Source organism: Malaya genurostris, chromosome 1 (genome assembly GCF_030247185.1).
Source record: "Malaya genurostris strain Urasoe2022 chromosome 1, Malgen_1.1, whole genome shotgun sequence".
NCBI classification, from domain to species: Eukaryota; Metazoa; Arthropoda; class Insecta; order Diptera; family Culicidae; genus Malaya; species Malaya genurostris.
In genome coordinates, this window is record NC_080570.1 from 5,885,553 (window position 1) to 5,907,637 (window position 22,085).

Genomic DNA, 22,085 nt, shown 5'->3' on the forward strand with positions numbered 1-22,085 from the left:
GAATCGGGCAGGACTTACACGAAACCATTTTCTTTTCTTTTTTCGTTTTTGCAACGATTTGCCGGATCAGATTGTCACGCACAGACCAAATTGACCGATGGACCGCAATCTTCCATCTTCGTCGCAATCAATCGTGCGGCGGCGAGGGGTTGTTGATAAACTTCATAATTGTGCACCCGATCGGTCGGGTGGTGGTGGTGGACAAACAAGAATCACGTAAGCATCAAGTCACGAGACACACACGACCTTTTTGTTTTCTCACCGGCCGGCCACCGGTGGGCCCGATCGACCGATGTGTCAATCAAGAGGCCTTTGGTTAGCTAAATCCAAATGATTGATTTGATAATCACTCTTCTTGTCAGGTTCTACGCGAGCGAATTTACACTTCACTATACGATGATGCGATTTCGCGGTTTGCATGAACGAAAAAAAAACTCAATCCCGATGTGAGTTGAATCGCAGAAGGCGACGACGATGATCACGACGACGACGAGGTGACTTTGGCACTGCTGCGTTGCGTTCGCGCTTGTACCCGAAAGCGAGGCCAGGCCTGCGAGAAAGCATTTCAAATTTAATCTGACACAGTAGGCGTACCGTCGGATGGTGGGTGGTCAAAAGTTCATCAGGTGCCGATGATTCGCTCGTTTCACGGCAGTGATGCCGACTAAAATCATATCGAGATCTTGCTCTTATAGTAAGGCTTGTTCGCGACCAAATCTGTGTAGATTAAATTTTGAACAAAATAAATTTACTGTTCATTTAATCCAAGATGCATTTTTTTATTCATTTAATTATGCATTATTAATAGATCGGCTGAAAAGTTCGTATCGTTTCTATGAGAGGGCGCCACTAGAATTAAATCCATACCATTTTCAGTTAGTACCAACCTTCAAAAGATACGTGTATAAATTTGACAGCTGTCTGATTATTAGTTTGTGAGATATTGCATTTTGAGTGAAGCTACTTTTGTTATTGTGAAAAAAATGGGAAAAAAAGGAATTTCGTGTGTTGATGAAACACTACTTTTTGATGAAAAAAAATGCCGCCTATACCAAAAAATTGGATTGATGAGTGTTATCCAGACTCTGCACCGGGCGAAGCAACAATTCGTAAGTGGTTTGCAAAATTTCGTACTGGTCATATGAGCACCGAAGACGATGAACGCAGTGGACGTCCAAAAGAGGCTGTTACCGATGAAAACGTGAAAAAAATCCACAAAATGATTTTCAATGACCGTAGAGTGAAGCTGATCTAGATAGCTGACACCCTAAAGATATCAAAGGAACGTGTTGGACATTTTATTCATGAATATTTGGATATGAGAAAGCTTTGTGCAAAATGGGTGCCGCGTGAGCTCACAATCGATCAAAAACAACAACGAAAAACCATGTTGAAATTGAACGAATTGGGCTTCGAATTGCTCCCTCATACACCGTATTCTCCAGATTTGGCCCCCAGTGACTTTTTCCTGTTCTCAGACCTCAAGAGAATGCTCGCTGGTAAAAAATTTAGAAGCAATGAAGAGGTAATCGCTGAAACTGAGGCCTATTTTGAGGCAAAGGACAAATCGTATTACAAAAATGGTATCGAAAAGTTGGAAGATCGCTATAATCGCTGTATCGCCTGATGGCAATTATGTTGAATAATAAAAACGAATTTTGGCAAAAAAATGTGTGTTTATATTAAACGATACGAACTTTTCAGCCGAACTGTTATTTGACCTTAAACTTGTTCAGTGAGTTTTCTACCCTTTAGAGTTCAGTTCCTAGGAAAATCTAGTGAATTTCGTAAAACTTAGGAAAACAGAGAGTCTGAGAGAATCGATAATTTCCAGTGAGTACAAAGTGCTCAGAAATAAAAAGAGAGATAGTAAAATGAAACCGAAGAAACCGCGATAAAAGGCAGATATTCAGAATGCTTAGATTCCAAACAGAATCGATAGTTAAAATCACCCACAGTAAGGCAGATTTCTGATTGTTTTGTAATTTAATAGTTTCCAAAGAGTCAAGAGAGCTCCAATAGCCTTGAAAGTTCAGAAAAAATATAGAGCTCAAGAAATTTAGGAAGAACAGAGGACTAGAATTTTAAGAGAGGGTGGGTCCAGAATACTTCGAAGATTCAAGGGGCGGGTAGGGTCGAACACTTTTGAAAAATCATTTATTTTTTCTTTGTATTTTCTTGTAGTAAAACACTTCAATAATTTCCAAGCCTATCGAAACAAAACTCAGCAAGTTATGGACCTTTATCTTTGCTTATCTCATACTGCGAAGAAGTAAGAGATCGGCGCACAGGCCCAAGATTTCTGCTTCGATTGACTTCAAAACTTGACAAAACATTATTGAAATGTTTCATTATAACAAATTATAGAAGAAAAAATATGATTTTTTGAAAATGATAGACCCTGCGGGCTCCCTTGAGTAATAATTTGTTTCCATTGATTTTATAGACAAAAAACTTTAAACGCGTTTTCCTCGAAAGCAGCTTCTGAAAGTCCGTGTCCATCGTCGTTCAAAAACTACTGCACCATTTTTTTTAATTTTGCACACACTTTCCACATATAAAAAACCAGATCCCAACGTTTTCTTTTTCGTTTTTTGTTACTTTGGGAAGGATTTACGGCTACAAAACGGCGAATTTTTTCGTGAAAACACGTAGTTTTTAATTTGAACAACCATCAAAAATTGAAACAATAAAAAAAAATCAAACAGACACGTTGGGGTCTAGAAAAACTTCTACTCTAACTATGCTGCTTTGATTTGTTCACTTCTGATTAGTCTGCGCTGAGATACAGTGGACACCGCAAATTATGATTTTTAAGAATCGTCTTCAAAAATACCTCTTCACCGACTTGTTTCTCAATATTTTTCCATGAAAAAATTACAAAATGTTGTTTGAATGATGCCTTCTATCATGCAAAACATTTGAATTTATTTTGTTGAAAAATAATTCTGAAAAAAAATCGCAAAAATGATGATTTTTGTATCATTTAGACCCTACCCCCTCCTTAAGACTATCTAAGAGGAATAGGAGCAGTATGATTAGCGTATTTGAAATCTCTCATAAAACTGTGACCGATTTGAAATTAGCAGTCATCCAGCATACTGTCTTATAAAATTTATTAATTGCTTTGAAAAAATCGTTTGGACGGATTACCTAGCTAAATCAAAAGTTTACTAATTGGATACTAGGAAGACTAGGAGTAGACAATGATGGCTTTTATCGTATTAAAGAACGCTCTCTACCAACTCTTCATACGTCTCAATAAGTGGCATCAAAGAGAGACGGATATCATCGCAGCAACAAAAAACCGGCATGGTTCATTTAACATAGAATGGACACCAGTGCGAGAGCGAATTTCTCTCGATGGTCTGTCTGAGCATCACGGGTTAGCACGCTGCTGTGGGGAATCTCTCTGAAGCAACAAACGGTCGCTTATTCTCGTTTCGCGATTCGATTCTATATGGTCAGTGGATAATTGCGATAGCATAAAAATATTTTAAAATATTGTAACCTAGTATGAGAATTATCGAGTCGAATCATCGATTCGATTTTCTGCGATGATTGTCAGCTTGCAATTCTCTCTTGGTAAATTCCACACAGCGCCGATCAGTATAAAGTGGAGCGAAGAAATGTAGAACAATTCTCTCACGGTTCATACATTGAGAGGCAGCGAGTTCTTGTAACATCTTCTACCAGATTGAAAATGTTGTATACAATGTAGAGCCAAATTATCGGCAATCACCAACACTGATGGTAACTGAAATAGTCATATGTACTATGGATAAATCAGCTACCCATAAGGTACTAGAATCCCTAAAAGACGAAATGTTTTGCTCGGATTTTTTTATTGTGATAAGAACAAGAGATGTGCAATCCGTTCGCAAACGGTTCAAAAGAACTAGTTCTTCTAGAAGAATGAGTGAACAAGAGTTTTTTTCACTGAAGAATGATAGTTCTCTATTCTATTTCCGATGGAAATGGAAGTAATCAAATCCTTTGACAGCTGCGTACAGTAACTGCGTATTTCGGAACCGATTTTAAGAATATGGTAAAAATTTGATACAATCGCGATCTTTAAAAAAGTACCCAAAGGAGAATGATTATTGGTATAAATACATACCAAAAATACTCACTATTGCATTTGTTTACTACAAAATATAATTTATGGTTCTCGTATTTTTTTCGGAGGAACATACAAAATTTCAGAAGAATGAACAAACGGTTCAACAGAACTGGTTCTTTCGGTAGAACTATCGAGTTTTGAGCGGTTTTTTAAAACGAGAAACTTACTCTGGCTAGTTTCGGTATCAGGTCCCGGAAGTAGCGGTCTCAAGTTCTAAAACGAAACTCACATCGATTTCTCAGGGATGACTTAAGGTTTGGGAACAGATAATAGTTCGAAGAGACCAAATCAGGTGAACAAGGTGAATGGGCAAGTAACTGGAGCCCTAAACCGTTGATTTTAACCGTAGTAGCGATGCTCATATACTTCATGTGAGGCCCTTTCACACGATTTCGGTCTGCAATCGTTCCATTAATGCACGCAAATACTTGCATTGAGGTAATCCTCCAAAAGTATACCATAACAAACCGAGAAACCCAGCCTTCCATGCACTCGTGCCGCTTCGAACCACGACTTCAGTCTACTGTCGAGTAATCATTAGCGTATAATAATTAATTCATCCAAACATGTACTCGAAATGCACTTGCGTTCGTCTTTTTAGTCCTAAATAAGTATATGCGGGATTCAGTGGCAGGATAACTTCCTCACCTGCCGAATCTTGCCCAACTATGGTAAGTTAGAGCACTTTCTCTTTCCGGTCATCCAGTATAATTTAGTGTCATTTTTATTATTGTCATTTATTATGCCCTGGATTTAACCTCCATTTCATTTAGTTTTGACACTGTTCGCTTCGCATCATTCATTATTATTTATTATTATTCTGACTCCGGGAGTGGCCAGGACCCCTCTAAGTACGTGCCTGTTTGTGGTATTTATAATAGGCTTTATAAGAAGAATTTTAAAACTATTCAATATAATGTGTTTTCGCTCATGTGTCTCGGAACATTCGGTAACTTTCTTTGCAGTAACTTTTTTGCAGTTTCGATGTCATAGTTGTATTCAAAAATCTTTCTCTCAATCTGTTCTTTCGTTATATACTCAAGATGGCTCTACGTCTAAAACAATGCGTTTCTTTAAATTCTTCCATTGTTGCAAAACAAAACTATAAAATTAAATCCACAGTTAAGAAATCTAAAATAAACCAAAAGAATTACACTTTCAACTTAACGCATTTCATCGCTGCTATCCCACTGTTCGTTCCACGAGAGTTTGAATTCTACCAACCGCCTCCTTTGGATATATCTATCTAAGCAGGCTGGCGAAAATGCGTAAATAGAGAGGAAAATTCCAATTCCATACGGTCGGAGTACACTTACACTCGCACACACTGGCTGTTTACTTTACCGAGGTGGTGTTCGAATCGCGGACTTTCAGCACCCGAAACTTCGGTTCAGTCAATTCTGAATGAATTGAGCTTATGTTTCGACGGCTGGTGCGTGAGGAATGTTTGAGCAGCTGACAGAATTGCGAAGGGAGTTGCGGCGATTACGCGTGGGCGTGGGTAGGTAGGTAAACCCATCATATTTTTCTGTTGAATTGTTGCTCATCTCGTCTCGTCTTACTTGAAATGTTTCCGAAACTGAGCAACACCCCGAGAAGCTTATTTCGAAAACAGTCGAACTTGTCCCGTTGTCCAACCATGGCAGTCAAAAATGTAGCAATCGGAAACCGCGCCGGATATCGTCGGAGAAAAGCGTGCAAAAGTTTCCCGCTAAATCAATTCTGACCGAGTTCGCCACTGATGCGTATCCGCATCATTGCGTTCTCCTCCGGCACCAGTTCTCAGGTTAGCCTAGGTTGGATTATTTTTCTAGTTGTGAGTTTTCTCAATCCAGAATAGATGAGTTATTAATTTTGTGTGTGTGTGTGTGACAGCTCCTAGCAACCAGTTGTCAGTCAACAACTGGAGCGTGAAAAAAAACGATGTGATGACCTCGGCAGGCAAAAGCGATCGCAGTAGGTCGGTTGCCACGAAACTCGGAGGGGGATTCGGGGAGTAAAAACAGATCACTTTCGGGGAAAAAAGCACTTCGGTTAACAATATTAGACAGTTCGAGAAAAAGTAATCAAAATTTTCGTTATTATTTTTCGACACGATCTAAAAAAAACATATCCGTGGAAGGTAATTTGTTTCAAAGATCATTTTTCCCGCTTTAATAACATTCATCCATCCACTCTTGGCTGGTTTGTCAAGACGATTTCGCTTCATCATCAGGGGGAACAAAAATCAACGAAGCATCAATCGATAACTCAACCTTCATGGCACGTGTTGGCCTAGACTGACTTCTTAACGGCTCATTGCTTTTTTTTCCCTGACTGAGAGAGCTGGAGGGCACTATATCTTCTTCGATATCAGAACCTCCATCCAGCACCGTCGCCTACTGCGATAATTGAATTGCAGTGGAGACAACCATGCCATTCAATCAACCGTTGTCAAGGTCACCAGAAAGAAGAGCAAAGTGGAAACTTTGGAATCGAGAACATTTTTAATGCACCTTTCCCTTCAGCGTCTCTGGAATCAACTCGAACGGCTAAAAAACTTTTGCTTCTTCCTTAACGCAATCTAATCATTAACACAATTCGTGTTGGTACATAAAATCGATTTTCTTCTATCAGACGAACGAAACGCGGAGGCGGGGCCGTTGAAAACGATATTTCAAACTAGAACTGCAGTGAAAGCACAACCCATCAGGTCCCGTAAAACCGCCATGGGAGCACAAAACTACTTTCGAGAGAAAAACAAAACTTCACTCTAGCTACTAATCAGTTAATGTTGTCCCGTTCTATCGAACGAAAGACCACTGGCGCCAACGCCAAGCCCGACCAACAAAACTCGACGAAACCGTTTGGTTTTTGTTTTCGTTGTTGTTATGACTAGGCCTACTCTGACCGAATGGTCGCGGTTCCGACATTGTAACCAGTCAAGGTGACAGGTCCGTGCGCCACGGAACAGGTTCGCAGCAGCAAACAATTAATCTACATCAGAGGTAATTAATTCTATACCTTAATGTGCCATTTAGTTGCTACAGCGCGAAGATCATTTTATGATCTATTGGGGAGGCCATTAAAATTAGTCTAGGTCTCTCTACCTCGCTCCCTAATGGATCAGGTATCGCGCGGGCTGGGAATGAAAACGACTGGGAGTGAAAGTGTGGCGACGGCGAAGGAAACTGTCATGTCGGATGAGTTGAAAAATTAAATGGGGGAGATTTTTTTTCGTGCATTGCTCTAGAAAAAAAACTATTCGTCTGTTGATAATTCAATCGAAATATGCCATGATATCGTAAGGTTTGTCATTGCAGTCGCAAATTGAGAGAATTCAGGTCAAATTTGATTTAAATTCAGAGTAGTTAACTAGAGCCAAACCGATTTTATTTAAATTTTTCTTTGTCCGTTTTATCCCTTGTAAAACGAAATGGTCATCATCTTTCCATGCATAAATTTAGGATCAGAAAACTAAGATTAACACCTCTAAAATCAAAACAAAGAGAAATTGCTCGTTAGATAGATGACGATCGAAACAAGTGATAGTCAGATTGAGCAACGTTCGAAGAGCGCAGAGGGTGTTAAACAAGATCTTATATTTAATTGTTTCCGGTTATATTTCGACCACTTTTGCGATGTGGAATCAAATATTATCTTGCAGAAGAATAACTTCACCGTATCTGTATCGGGTATTGCTGCCATTTTTCCGGCCGAGCTCAACCCAAATGCAATTATTGTGACCGGAATCGATCCCTTGAGTTAATTCAGTTTTGTCAGTTTATTCAGTTCATTCGGCTTGTTTAGATTATTCTGTTCATTCTGTAGTATCAGTTTTTTCAGTTTCCAAAATTTTATCGATTTATTCTGTGTGCTTTGGTAGTTGATTTCGCTTTTTACCGTGTGTTAAGTTTATTTATTTTATTCTGTAGCTTCAGTTTTTTCAGTTTCTTAAATTTCTTCAGGTTATTCATTTTGTTGATTATTTTGCTTATTCTTTTGGTTTCGTTTATTCAGTTTGTTCTGTAGTTTCAGTTTATTCTACAATATCAGTTTCTTCAATTTTCTAAATTTATTCAGATTATTCATATTATGCCGCTTATTCAGTTTATTCAGTTTGTTAAGTTTTTTTACTTTATCACATTCATTCCGTTTTTTCAGTTTATATTGTTTATTCTAAAGAATTAGTTTCTTCAGTTTCCTAAAATTCTTCAGTTTATACAGTTTATACTTTTTATTCTGTCTATTTCGTTTATTCTGTAGAATCAGTTTCTTCAGTTTCCTAAATTTCTTCGGTTTATTCAGTTTGTTCGGTTTATTCAGGTAGTTAATTCCGTTTATTCGGTCTATTTATTTTATTCTCAAGACTCAATTGTTTTGTTTCCCGAATTTGTTCAGTTTATTCAGTTTATTCATTTTGTTCAGATTATTTTCCTTTTTCTGTTGGTTTCGCTTATTAAGCTCATTCTGTAGATTCAGTTTATTCTGTAATCAATAATCAGTTTTTTCAATTTTCTAAATTACTCATTACTCATTTTATGAAACTTATTCAGTTTGTTAAGTTTATTCTGTTTCTTCCGTTTTCTCAGTTTTTTGTTTATTTATTATGTGGAATCAGCTTCCTGAAACTCTTCAGTTTATTTTTTTATTCTGTCTATTTTGTAGTGTATGTGTGTATGTGACGTATTTTTGCACTAACTGTTCTCGAAGATGGCTGAACCGATTTTCACAAACTTAGATTCAAATGAATGATCTTGAGGTCCCATAAAAAATTCCTGAATATTATTTGGATCCGACTTCCGGTTCGGGAGTTATGGGGTGAAATGTAAAAAAAAAAGAAAATATGTGTTCTAAATTTTCTCATAGATGGCGCGACCGATTTCCACAAACTTAGGTTCAAATGAAAGGTCCGGTCCTGTGGTCCCATGCGTAATTCCTGAGTTTCATGCGGATCCGACTTCCGGATCCGGCAATATAGGGTAAAGTGGGTTAAAAATTGTACACCATCACTGAAAATGGGGAAAAACCTTAAAAAAATTTCTAAATCGACCTCAAATCTTGTCCAATTGATAGTTTTTATCAGTAGACGGTCAAACAAACCGATTTCGGTTTTTCTTTTAAGAATCGACGAAAATTATTTTGAAGAATACCACAGTATTATATATGATAGTATGATTGATGTGAGAAAGGCATCATTACACCACTAGGTGGATTAAAACAGGTTTTTTCAGTTTATTTTGTATCTGTAGAATCAGTTTCCCTAAATTCTTCAGATTATTTAGTTATTATTTATTCAGCAGATTCAGTTCATTCTGCACATTCAGTGTCTATTCCGTTTATTCAGTTAACTAAGTTTATTCTGTCTGTTCCGTTTATTTTGTAGATTCAGCTTCCTAAATTTCTTCAGTTTATTCATTTCATTCAGTTCATTTTGTTTATTCTGTAGATTAAATTAATTTAAGAAACTGAAATTTGTTCAGTTTACTCAATTTGATTTCAAGTCTCTTGATATTTAGTTTTGTTTTCTATTTAACTGTTTTAACTATTTTTACTGATTTTATTGTTTTTACTGTTTTAGCTGTTTCAATTGTTTTTAACTATTTCTACTGTTTAACTTATATTATTGTATTTACTGTTCACTGAAGCAGATTCTTTTACTGTTTTTATTTTTTGCTGTTTTCACGGGTTTTGGTGTTATTGTTTTTCTTTTCACAGTTTTTACTCTTATATTGATTTCACTATTTTAAGTATTTACTGTTATTATTTTTTTTAATGGTTTTTTAAATTTATTTCTTGTTATACCAATTTTGTTATACTAATTTAATATTTTTATTGTTATTATTTATTTTACAGTTACTATGACTTTTACAATCTTAGCTTTTATTGTTTTTACGATTTTCTCTGTTTTTATTATTGTTATTTTTTACTCTTTTTACAGTTTTTACTGTTTTAACTATTTACTATTTTGATTGATTTTATCGTTTACCGTTTTACAGTTTTAATCATTTTTTCTGTGTTTTTCTGACCTATTTCTTGTGTTCTGTTTCTATTGTTTTACTGTTTTACAGTTGTTGCTGATTCAACTCCCTTTTCTGCTTCTACCGTTTTTATCGTTCTGACAGTTTTCGCTGTTTTTACTATTTTGACTATTTTTACTGTTTCCACTGATTTTACCATTTAACTATTTTCTATGTTTATACTGTTTTCACCTTTATTTGTTATTACTGAATTAATATTTTACCTTTTTTACTACTTTATTGATTTAAATGTTGTCACAGTTTTTATTATTTTTATTGCTTTCTCTGATTTTTTTTATTGTACTCAGTTTCTATTGTTTTACTGTTTTGAAGGTTTTCACTGTTTTACAGTTGTTACTGTTCTGTTTTACAGTTCTAACAGTTTAGTTAATGTTTACTGCTTTAACTCCTTATTACTACTTGCTTCTACTGTTTTTAATGTTTTCACCATTTCCGCTGTTTTTACTATTTTGACTATTTTTATTGTTTCCACTGTTTTGACCATTTTTACCAGTTTCTATATTTTTACTGTTCTTGCTGCATTTACTGATTTTATTGTTTTTACATTTATTTGTTATTACTAAGAGTTCGGCTGAAAAGTTCGTATCGTTTAATAGAAACACACATTTTTTTGCCAAAATTCGTTTTTATTATTCAACATAATTGCCATCATAGGCGATACAGCGATTATAGCGATCTTCCAACTTTTCGATACCATTTTTGTAGTACGACTTGTCCTTTGCCTCAAAATAGGCCTCAGTTTCAGCGATTACCTCTTCATTGCTTCTAAATTTTTTACCAGCGAGCATTCTCTTGAGGTCTGAGAACAGGAAAAAGTCACTGGGGGCCAAATCTGGAGAATACGGTGGATGAAGGAGCAATTCGAAGCCCAATTCGTTCAATTTCAGCATGGTTTTCATCGACTTGTGACACGGTGCATTGTCTTGATGAAACAAAACTTTTTTCTTCTTCAAATGAGGCCGTTTTTTTTTAAATTTCGTCCTTCAAACGCTCTAATAATGCTATATAATAGTCACTGTTGATGGTTTTTCCCTTTTTAAGGTAGTCGATGAAAATTATACCATGCGAATCCCAAAATACAGACGCCATAACCTTACCGGCCGATTGTTGAGTCTTTCCACGCTTTGGGTTCGGTTCATCGCGTGCAGTCCACTCAGCTGACTGTCGATTGGACTCCGGAGTGAAGTGATGGAGCCATGTTTCGTCCATTGTTATATATCGACGAAAACAATCGGTTTTATTTCGATATAACAGCTCCAAACACTGCTCAGAATCATCAATTCGTTGTTGTTTTTGATCGATTGTGAGCTCACGCGGCACCCATTTTGCACAAAGCTTTCTCATATCCAAATATTCGTGAATAATATGTCCAACACGTTCCTTTGATATCGTTAGGGTGTCAGCTATCTCGATCAACTTCACTTTACGGTCATTGAAAATCATTTTGTGGATTTTTTTCACGTTTTCATCGGTAACAGCCTCTTTTGGACGTCCACTGCGTTCATCGTCTTCGGTGCTCATATGACCAGTACGAAATTTTGCAAACCACTTACGAATTGTTGCTTCGCCCGGTGCAGAGTCTGGATAACACTCATCAATCCAATTTTTTGGTATAGGCGGCATTTTTTTTCATCAAAAAGTAGTGTTTCATCAACACATGAAATTCCTTTTTTTCCATTTTTTTTCACAATAACAAAAGTAGCTTCACTCAAAATGCAATATCTCACAAACTAATAATCAGACAGCTGTCAAATTTATACACGTATCTTTTGAAGGTTGGTACTAACTGAAAATGGTATGGATTTAATTCTAGTGGTGCCCTCTCAGAGAAACGATACGAACTTTTCAGCCGATCTGTTAATTCAATATTTTTACCGTTTTTACTGCGTTAACGTTTTCACTGTTTTTACTGTTCTTATTTTGTCGTGAATACGACTCACTTTACTATGGGGTGCCTTTTCAAAATTAGCCATATGGAAGAATGGGCAGAACTTAAACGTAAATAGCTCGACTTGTATTAAAGGCAGCAACATAATTCTTTCACCATTTCATCAAAAATATGATCAGGAATTTAGGATAATATTTTGAACAGTGTGAGATAACCACAAACAACTCAAATATTAAGTTTTCTCAAACTTTAAAAACAACGCGGAAAACTCTGTACTTTTGCTTGGCTTTTTCGCGCAAGGACGACGATTTTGAGGTAGTCAGGCACATATCTTAAACTGACTGCGTATAAAAGGTGAACCGTCTTCGAAATTCGATCATTTCTTCTTGTGCGTTGGATGCAAGCAGACGTCGTGGGACCAGCAGCTTCGGAGAGTGCACCTTCTGCGTGGTTAAAAACCTAAAACGCTCAGGTCGCAACTCTCATTTAGACTTCAGTCGTCAGGTGGAGCAGACCTTTTGCGTGGTGAAAAACCTCAAACGCTCAGGTCGTAGTTCTCATTTGCCTTCCGGTCGTCAAGGCGAGAAGACGCAATAAATCAGTTTCGCATCATTTGGCACTGCGAGCGGATGTGTCGGTTTGTACGCAAAGCTAGTTTCAATTCAAGCAAGAACGATTGCATCAGCTGCTGGTGCTTTGCATTGGAGAGAAAGAAAACAAGAAACGAAAAGTGAACAACATTATAAAATATAAAATAAAATCAGCCGTTCTAATGGCTCTAAATGTTATCTAAAGAACTATTAAGATTATTTCTTTGAAATTCGAATGTAGAAATCATCAGTTTAGTGAAAATCCAAAATAATTTGATTTGGTTCGTGCACTTTTCGCTGTGCGAAAATCGTTCAAGATAAATGTTCCGAACTGTGCTAAATATCGTAGAGAACTCCACAATTTGGTCCTTCTAAAAGGCAGAAATGAGTCCTGTACAGCATCTTGATAGTTTTTTTCAATGATCTGAAATAAGATAAACGACGTCAAAACTCGTTGAAAAGTTTAGTAGTGAAAAAGGGGAAAGTTTCGCAATTCACACAATCGATCAGCTATCAATTCGAATTCGAAAGTGTGAAGAAATCGTGTCAGTTTTATTCGTATTCACGACATCCAGTTATGTCTCTGACATTACACACCCGTACTTTTTTATTCTGTTTTGACTTATTTACAGTTTTCATTCACTTTACTGCTTTTAACGTTTATCTGTTTATTGTGAACGTGAATGTGAATGTTAATGCGATTGTTGAATGTGGATAGGTATGCCAGATTGGGGAGCCTCAAATGGTATTCATTTTTCACAAAGCAGTTCGATTTTCACAAATTTAGATTTACCTGAAAGGTTCTGTGGTTCCATTGTAATCCGGATAAAAATTCCAAGGTTAACTTTCAAATCATCATAGAATTGATGACATAAAAAAGATGGTTGGGTAATGAGAGAGACATAACCGGAATGACGTTAATACTAATAAGACTGTATTCTCTGCAGATTAGATCCTCGTCTTTAACCTAGTGGTCGTGTATCGGAGGTCGTAAGTACTTATTTCGGATTGATTTGTTTGTCCTAACAACAGCCGTACAAAGTATCATTAGACGTTCTGGAATTTTGTCCAACAAATATCACAGAAGCTCCATTGACTGTTTTTTCTCAATTTGTTTTGTTGAGCAGAGATAAATACAAATAAAATAAGTTGATGATAAAAAAGAACCATTCGCAGTTAAGACGACGCATGCAGGGACGTTTCTTTTGTTTCGATGCCAAACAAATTAATCATGAAACGATTGCGAGTCGATAGTTGAAAAAAAAAAGTTGGCCAACTGCCACAGGAAAGAAGGGGGTGGAGCTTCAACGGTGCTCTACCCCCAGCCACCACCAAACGAAATTAAATTGTCACCTCAACCAGCAAGAACCAAGCAGAAAGCAGTGATTTTTGCTTTACCGCCGATCGTACAAAGAAAGAGGCCCACTGAAAAGGGTTCTAAAAATATCAATCTGTCTCTAATTACGATTTTTCTTACTAACTGGTGTGGTGCGATCTAAGTATAATTCAGAAAGAAGCATCATGAATTTGGCGAAATTAATTATCTTTTCGACATCGAAAGGTGCAGTTTTGATTGCGAATTGAAACAATGTTTCACATTGTCTGTTATGAGCAGTCTTTAAATGTTATTAAAGCTGCTGTAGTGATAGCTTGCTAGCAAGTTGCTGCTACCCATCTGCAATTGAAATCGCGTTGATGCAAATATTGCCTACCCAAAGGCGTTTGTTTTTCAACCCAGCGCCTACTCAGTTCAATCCTGTACCAATCACACTCCGAGTAGATAATCGAAATAAAAAGAAAAACATCGACTCACCCTCGTTGATCGTTTCCAGATTGTCACCACCGTCGATGATCGGTTCTATCCGCACGAGAGGGTTCTGGAAGACCACGATCGCACTCCGTTCGTTCGGTGTTGTGTTGAAACAAAGCGTTACCTTGTGGTCGGCCGGAAATCGGTCATCTGAAAGAAGCATACGTGAGAACAGGATGATGCTGCGTGGGTCAGATTGCAAAAACACTTACCGTCGCAGGCCAGATCCAGCTCGACCTTGGCGAATTGTACTTCCCTCTGGGTTATGGCACAGGTGTGAAACTGCACGGTCGAGATCAGTTCCTTCTCGTCGTGCAGTTTGTTGTTATTTGGTATGATCTGATAGCAACGTATCAGCACATCGCCGCGCAACCGCAGCGGATGTTTGATTTCGTAGATGAACTGCCGGGTGGTGATCGGTATCACGTAGATGTCCGACGTGAACAGACACCGGACGCCCTCGAATATCTTGATGAAGCTACGCCACTCGCTGTTCACCGTGACGGCCCGGTAGTGCAGGCAGGGCGGTGACTCGACGATGATGGCCCGCAGGAACACGGACGAGGCATTCACTTTGATCGTTCCGGCCAGCAGTCCGGAGAAGTACTTGATGTAGCGTTTGTGCGACGGAATCCGCAGCGGACCGGTGATCGATTCCAAAAACTTCTGGGTGGAGTAAATGTCCAGATCGAGCCAGGTCGGTGTTCGCCGTCCGCTAAGACCCGAACCGGGCGATTTGTTCCGACTGGACTGCGGAAAGTTCGAACCGCAGATTTTCTGGTACTCGAGATAGGCGGCGATTGCCGCTCCCAGTCGCTGTTTATCCTCTCTGCAAGCAAAGAAAAGGAAACGATGAAAAAAGGGTGCACATCGTGGGAAAAGTCTCGTCACCGTCACCGTCACCCAAAATAACCATTTATAGAATCGTCAAGTACAGCCCAAGAAGGACCGGAGTCTCAACACCCGCTGATTATCATGACTAGTTTAATTATTTTTTTGCGATAATTAGATATCGCTTCGTAAAGTGCTGCGTCCAAAACTACACTGCGCTGTGGCTTTAAACCAAAATTGGGTGAATGGCAGCAGCAGCAGCAGCAGCACCATCGAAGCAACCCATGAAATATAATTTTGTCGCATTCGGGCGCCGTCGTACGCACTCTCCGGCAGATGGTCACAGCAACGCCGCCGCCTACTGAGAGAGGGTACTGATTTTCGGAAATTACGTGCGATGGATTTTGCCCATTTCGAAGGTACTTTCGTCCGGGGCTTCCAGGGTCTAGTTGTTGGCCTGGCCCCGGGACAAGAAGTGCACGTTTTGGGTAGCGAAAAAATAAAAAGCGAAAAGAGAAAGACGACGACGACCGGACACTAATTGGAGGGTTATTCGGTATTCAGTGATCGCGCGGTTTAATTTCGTTCGCCGGTGGAGGAACAGGGAACAGGGAAAGCAGGCGTCTAGTTGAATCGGAGTGAAAACAGTTCATTAACCAAATTGAGTCAATCAAGCGGATATGGGCGCCGAAGCTGTAAGGCTGTAAGACCCAGGGTCGTGTTGATCCTGAGGTGGAAAATAGGCTGATTTTTTTTTTCGATTAACATTAATTTTGAATGCCATAATTAGAAACTGAAGAAGGAAATAGGATAATTTTCAATATTCAGAATTATTCCTGCCCGTCCCTGAGCGTCTCGATAGTTGGTATGACATCGGAGTTTGAAGCAGGATGATGGACTCTCAAGTTTTTTGATTATTATAGCGCTCGAAGACCAGCGAACTGGATACGTTACATTGATTGCAAAAAAACGCCACATTCCGGAAAGAGATTGAGACTCTTATTTTGCTAAATGATCAATTCGGTGAATTGGCCTTCGACGAGTTGACCTGTTTCCGATAAGAAATATCTGTTGATCGTGAAACTGGATGTTTCTTAGCGTGGAGAAAAAATCACGACTCAGGAGATGTTCACGACCCAACCCAGAGCGGGACATTTCGTAGTAAGCCATTTCGCCGAAACCCGCTTTACCGAAAATCTTAAGCCGAAAACGGTTTCTTGAGTACTGTTTCACTTAAGACCATTCTGCTGACCGCCATTTCAATCAGTTTGTCGAATGCCTTTCTACCAACAGTCGTTCCACCGAATGCTATTCAAACAAATGTCGAAAACCGTTTCTTCGAAAGTAGAATGTCAAAGAGTTATTTATCATTTGGCAAACATCAGTATTATGGAAGATAAAACTCGAAAGTCGGAAGCCGTCGCGACGAAGGACATTTTGCCGAAAACTTTTATTTACGCCGAATGAATCACTCATTCGAATTCGTTTCCCCGTAGCTCTGGTGAGCAACAAGGTAGCCCTTTTGCACCTCTTCGATTCTTGTTTTACATTAACGACACTAGTCTCTCTTTGAGGTGTTTGAAGCTCTCGTACGTAGATTTCTTCAACTGTCTTTTTTATCAAGGAGATTTGAAATCTGTTCAAAAACAACTTTATATTTTAGAAACCCGCCAACTCAGATGTAACTCGATTGGACCTGAATTTCTTAGTGATCGACGCAATGTTATCGAATATTGGTATGATAAAACTGAAATTATCGAAAGAGAGGAGTAATCTAAGAGGATTTTTTATTGGCTAGTTTCTATTAGGTATTATTAAATTGGGTCACTGTTGCAGTCAACTTGCAATGCCTGCAATGTTTGTATCCATTTGATTCAAACGTTAATAAATAAATCATTATGACTTAAGTCGTTACATTGGATGCCGCTTCGTCGATGATTATTTTGTAGATGTCCGCTACACCGAAAGTCGCTTCGCCGAAGATCACCAAACAAACTTCAAATCATTCAAACAAAGGTCATTTTATCGAAAGCCGTTTCATCGTAGGTCCTATTGTCACCATGCCATTTTGTCGAAAACCGTTTCTTCGAAAGTAGAATGACAGAAAGTTATTTCGCAACAGCATTTGGCATTTGGCAAACATCAGTTTTATCGATGATAATTTTGTCGAAAGCCGCCTCGACGAAGGTCATTTTGCCGAAAACTTTTTAGGTGAAACGCGATTTTGTCGAAAGATACCTCGCCCAAGACCATTCTGCAGAAAGCCGTTTTGTCGAACCCCGTTTTGCCGAAAGCCGTTTCCACGAAAGTCGGAAAGCTATATTACCGAATGTCATTTAATCAATTTACCGAAAGCCATTTCGGTGAAGGTCATTTTGACGGAAGGCATTTTGCTGTTTTGGAAAAAGCCATTTTACTGAAAGCTGTTTCACCATAGACCAAAGACCGATTTGTGGAAAGCCGTTTCTCAGAAAGTCGATCTTCACGCTATGGCGTGAAAAAGTAAGTATTACAGAAAACAAAGTTTTACCGCGCTAAAATCAGCTCGTCGAAACCTATTTCATCGTAAGTCGTTCCGTCAAAACCCATTTCACCAAAAGCCGTTTCGCCGAAAATCTGAAACGGTTCAATCCGTTTCGCCAAATTGATTGAAAATTGATAATTGCTTTCGCAGTCACGTGAATTGAGTCAAACAGCTTTTCAACGATGGAACGATTATTTGTCGTTTTAGAAAACGAGTCATTTGACCGAAAATTATTTTGTCGAAAGCTGTTTCGTCAAATACCATTCATCAGTTCTTCAAATACCGTTGTCTATAAATGTCCTTTCGTGAAACCGTTTCACGGAAACCCATTTCATTGAAAGCCATTTCTCCGAACAGAATTTTATCGAAAGTCGTTTCACTGAAAATTATTTACTCGGCAGTCGTTTTGCCAAATAAGTCGAATTTTTCTGTAAATATAATGGAACCAGAAGTGCATTTATACGATTTTTCACAGAAAGCAATAACATTTAGTTCAATCGATACATCGGAGCATCGCGAAACGATCATGAAGATTGACATGCCTTGAAACAGATTTTTGTGAATGCTTTTGTAGTCAAATTTCAATTCTAAAGATCAATAATCCCCTCTAAGAATTTAACTCAAGAGAGTATTTTTTCTGTCTTCCGATCAGACGGATTTTTTAAATCATTTTCGTTTCCGAATAGTTACTGTCGAAAAATGGCAAATCCTGCAAAAAAGCTAGTGATTTTCACAAAACCAGTCCAATTTTTGAATAAAAATACTGGAAAAAACCCTTATCGAGTCCTACACTGATAGAAATTGCCATTAAAATCGCTTAACAAAAAAAATGACAACAGTTTTGGTTTTGATAACATTTTGTCCCAAGATAGATGATTATATTCACTTGGGAATTTTTAGGGAAAAAAAGTTTTCCAACAAAAATTATTTCTTGTCCAAATCAAATCTTTTATCCAGTGTATATTTATTGAAAACTAAACTAAACTGAAAGTCAGTATCACCCAAGATTCTAGTCAAACTCAATTTGTGAGAAAACCACAGCGATTATGATTGCTAGTTGCCCGATATTAGCGAAAAAATTATCAGTACTGGATACAAAAAAGTTTTTGTTAGAAAAACTTTTTTCTCTTACAAATGCCCATCTTGTAACATATGAAAGGTTGACAGAGAACACAAATACCTAGCCTGGGATAAAATTTCATTGAATTCGGAAGGTAATTTTTTTCTCAATCGACTTTAAATTTTGAGTCGTTTTTTTTTCAGTGTAGGATTCGAATAGACAAATTTCGTGCTAAATCGTATTCGGATTTGGCAGAACTTTCTCAGATTTGAATGACACTTTTTAGGCATAAAGACTTTGTCACAAAAAGCCTCTTTGCTTACTTTGTTGTTTTTTTTTAATTGATCTCGACGATCAGACTTTTATTTTACCAAGTTTTTGTCAAAAAATATAGTCGAAAAATGACAAATCCTACAAAAAAGTTTTCTGCTAGTGATTTTTATATAACCAGTCTAATTTTCAAAAATACTGAAAAAAATATAGTATCGAGTCCTACACCGATAAAAATTGTCATTAAAATTTAAAATCGAGTAAGGAAAAAATGAAAACATTTTTGATTTTGATGAAATTTTGTCCCAAGATAGCTGATTATGTCCATTACCAATTGTTCATACATTGCAAGATGGGCACTTTTAAGGCACCAAATTTTTTATCTAGTGTCTTTTTATCGAAAACTAACCTAACTGAGCATCCAAGATTCCAATGAAATTAAATTGGTGAGACAATTACAGTGAATATTCTATTGCTAGTTGCCTGATATCAGCAAAAAAGTATCAGTGCTAGATAAAAAAAAGTTTGTTAGAAAAACCTTTTTCTCTTAAGAACGCCCATCTTGCAACTTATGACAGAGAACATAATTACCTTCCATGGGATAAAATTTCATTGAATTCGAAAAAGTGATTTTTTTCTTAATCGACTTTAAATTTTGAAAGTCGTTTTTTGTTTCAGTGTAGGATTCGAATAGACGAATTTCACGCCAAATCGTATTCGGATTTGGCAGCATCCTCTCAGAGTTGAATGGAACTTTCTAGACATATAGTCTTGGTCACAAAAAGCCCATTTGTTTACTTCGTTTTTCCTAAATTTATCTAGACTGTCTTTTGAAAAAGGGCAAGACTTTTATTTAACCAAGTTTTTGCCAAAAAATATAGTCGAAAAATTACAAATCCTACAAACAATTGCTGTGATATTGATGTTCACAAAATCAGTTTAATTTTCGAATTAAAATTACTGAAAAAATCACTCATAAAACACTACACTGAAGAAAAATAACGATCTCCAAAATTTGACGTCAAATTCTAAAAAACACCATTCTTTATTTGAATGAAATTTCGTCCCAACATAGATAATCATGTTCTCTGTCTCTTTTCCATATCCATAGCAAGACAGAAGTTTTTAATGAAAAAAAAAAGTTTTCTTGTCCAGCACCGATACTTTTTGCTAATATTGGGCAACTAGCAAATGAGGCATTCGGTGTATTTTTCTCACGAAATGAGTTTCGTTGATATCTTTGATGGTAATGACTTTCAGTTTCGATAAAAAAAACACTAAATAAAAAAATCAAATTAGACAAGAAATAGTTTTTGTCGGAAAAATTTTTTCTCCTTGAAAGTTCCCATCTTGTAATGTAAGAACGGTTGGTAGTAAACAGGATTATTTACCTTGGGATGAAATTTTATCAATATCAAAAATATTTTTTTTTTTTTTGGTAATCGACTTTCAATTTTTGAAGTCAATTTTTATCGGTGTAGGGCTCAATAATGCTTTTTTTCGGTATTTTTACTCGAATTTTTTTCGGAAATTCAGAGTAAATTCGAAAATCTGCGTTAAAATAACTGCGTAACTTCGGAAATCCGTGTTAAAAAACGCAAATATGAAGAAAATTACTTTTATGTCAAATACTTTAGAAATGCATGAAACATCCAGATCTAGTGTAATCTCAAACGACTTTAAATTTTGAAAGTCGTTTTTTTTTCAGTGTAGGATTCGAATATATGAATTTTGCACTTGATCGTATTCGAATTTGGCAGCACCCTCTCAGATTCGAAAGGAACTTTCTAGACACATAAACTTTTTCACAAAAAGATTCACGTTGTTTTTCTAAAAATGATCTAGACTGTCCTTTGAAAAGGATTAGACTTTTATTTTACCAAGTTTCGCCAAAAAAATATGGTCGAAAAATGACAAATCCTAAAAACAATTGTTGGGCTATTGATGTTCACAAAATCAGTCTAATTTTCGAATAGAATTACTCATAAAATCACTTATCGAACACTACACTGAAAAAATAAACGATCATAAAAATTTGGTGTAAAATGACAAAACATTCATTCATTATTTCGATGAAACTTCGTTCCAACATAGATAATCATGTTCTCTGTCAACTTTTCATATCCATATCAGGATTGAAATTTTTAAGGGAAAAAAAGGTTCTTCTTATCCAGCACTGATACTTTTTGCTAATATTGGGCAACTAGCAAATGAGGCATTCGGTGTATTTTTCTCACGAATTGAGTTTTGTTGATATCTTGGATGGTAATGACTTTCAGTTTCGATAGAAAAAAAACACTGAATAAAATATTCAGATTGGACAAGAAATAGGTTTGTTAGAAAAATTTGTTTTGTCCCTAAAAGTTCCCACCTTGCAATGTATATACGGTTGGAAGGAAACATTATCACCCATCGTGGGACAAAACTTTATCCAAATAAAATGTTTTTGCTTTTTCAAATCAATTTCAATTTTTTAAAGTCAATTTTTATCGGTGTAGGACTCGATAAGGATTTTTTCCCAGTATTCTTACTCGAAATTCTTCGGAAATTCGGTGTAACTTATTAGGAAAAAAAAATTTAGTGCCAAATGTCTTAGAAATGCATGAAACGTCAAAATCTGGTGTAATCTCAAATAAAACAAATTTTAAAATCGACTTTGGGACTTTTGAGTTTTGCGATTTCCGAAACCGAAAAATTTTTGTTGATGCCAAATGACTCAGAAATACATGAAACGGCAAGATCTCGTCGTATTTTTCGAGAAAAAGAAAAATTTCTGTTGACTAAAAAAAAATTCGGCATAACACCAGATCTCGACGTTTCATGCATTTTTAGGACAAAATAAGAAGATCGGACAACTTTGAAAATTTGCACACAAAAAACGCGTAACTTCGAAAATTCACATATAAAAAAAAAACGTGTAAAAAAATAAATCAGTGTATTTTATATTTGATATTCAAACTTGGCTAGGA

General features: G+C 36.9%; 1 protein-coding gene across 7 annotated transcripts in view; it reads right to left on the bottom strand.

Annotated features, from left to right (window-relative positions):
* The window catches only part of LOC131431017 (uncharacterized), a 278,009-nt gene that overhangs the window by 58,899 nt on the left and 197,025 nt on the right, over window positions 1-22,085 (bottom strand). For all 7 annotated transcript variants that reach the window (XM_058596418.1, XM_058596428.1, XM_058596435.1 and 4 more), the window contains 2 exons: window positions 14,644-15,260; window positions 14,435-14,581 (listed from right to left, as the gene is read on the bottom strand). In XM_058596418.1, coding sequence (XP_058452401.1) covers window positions 14,435-14,581; window positions 14,644-15,260 — 764 coding nt within the window. The remainder of the gene's footprint in view (window positions 1-14,434; window positions 14,582-14,643; window positions 15,261-22,085) is intronic.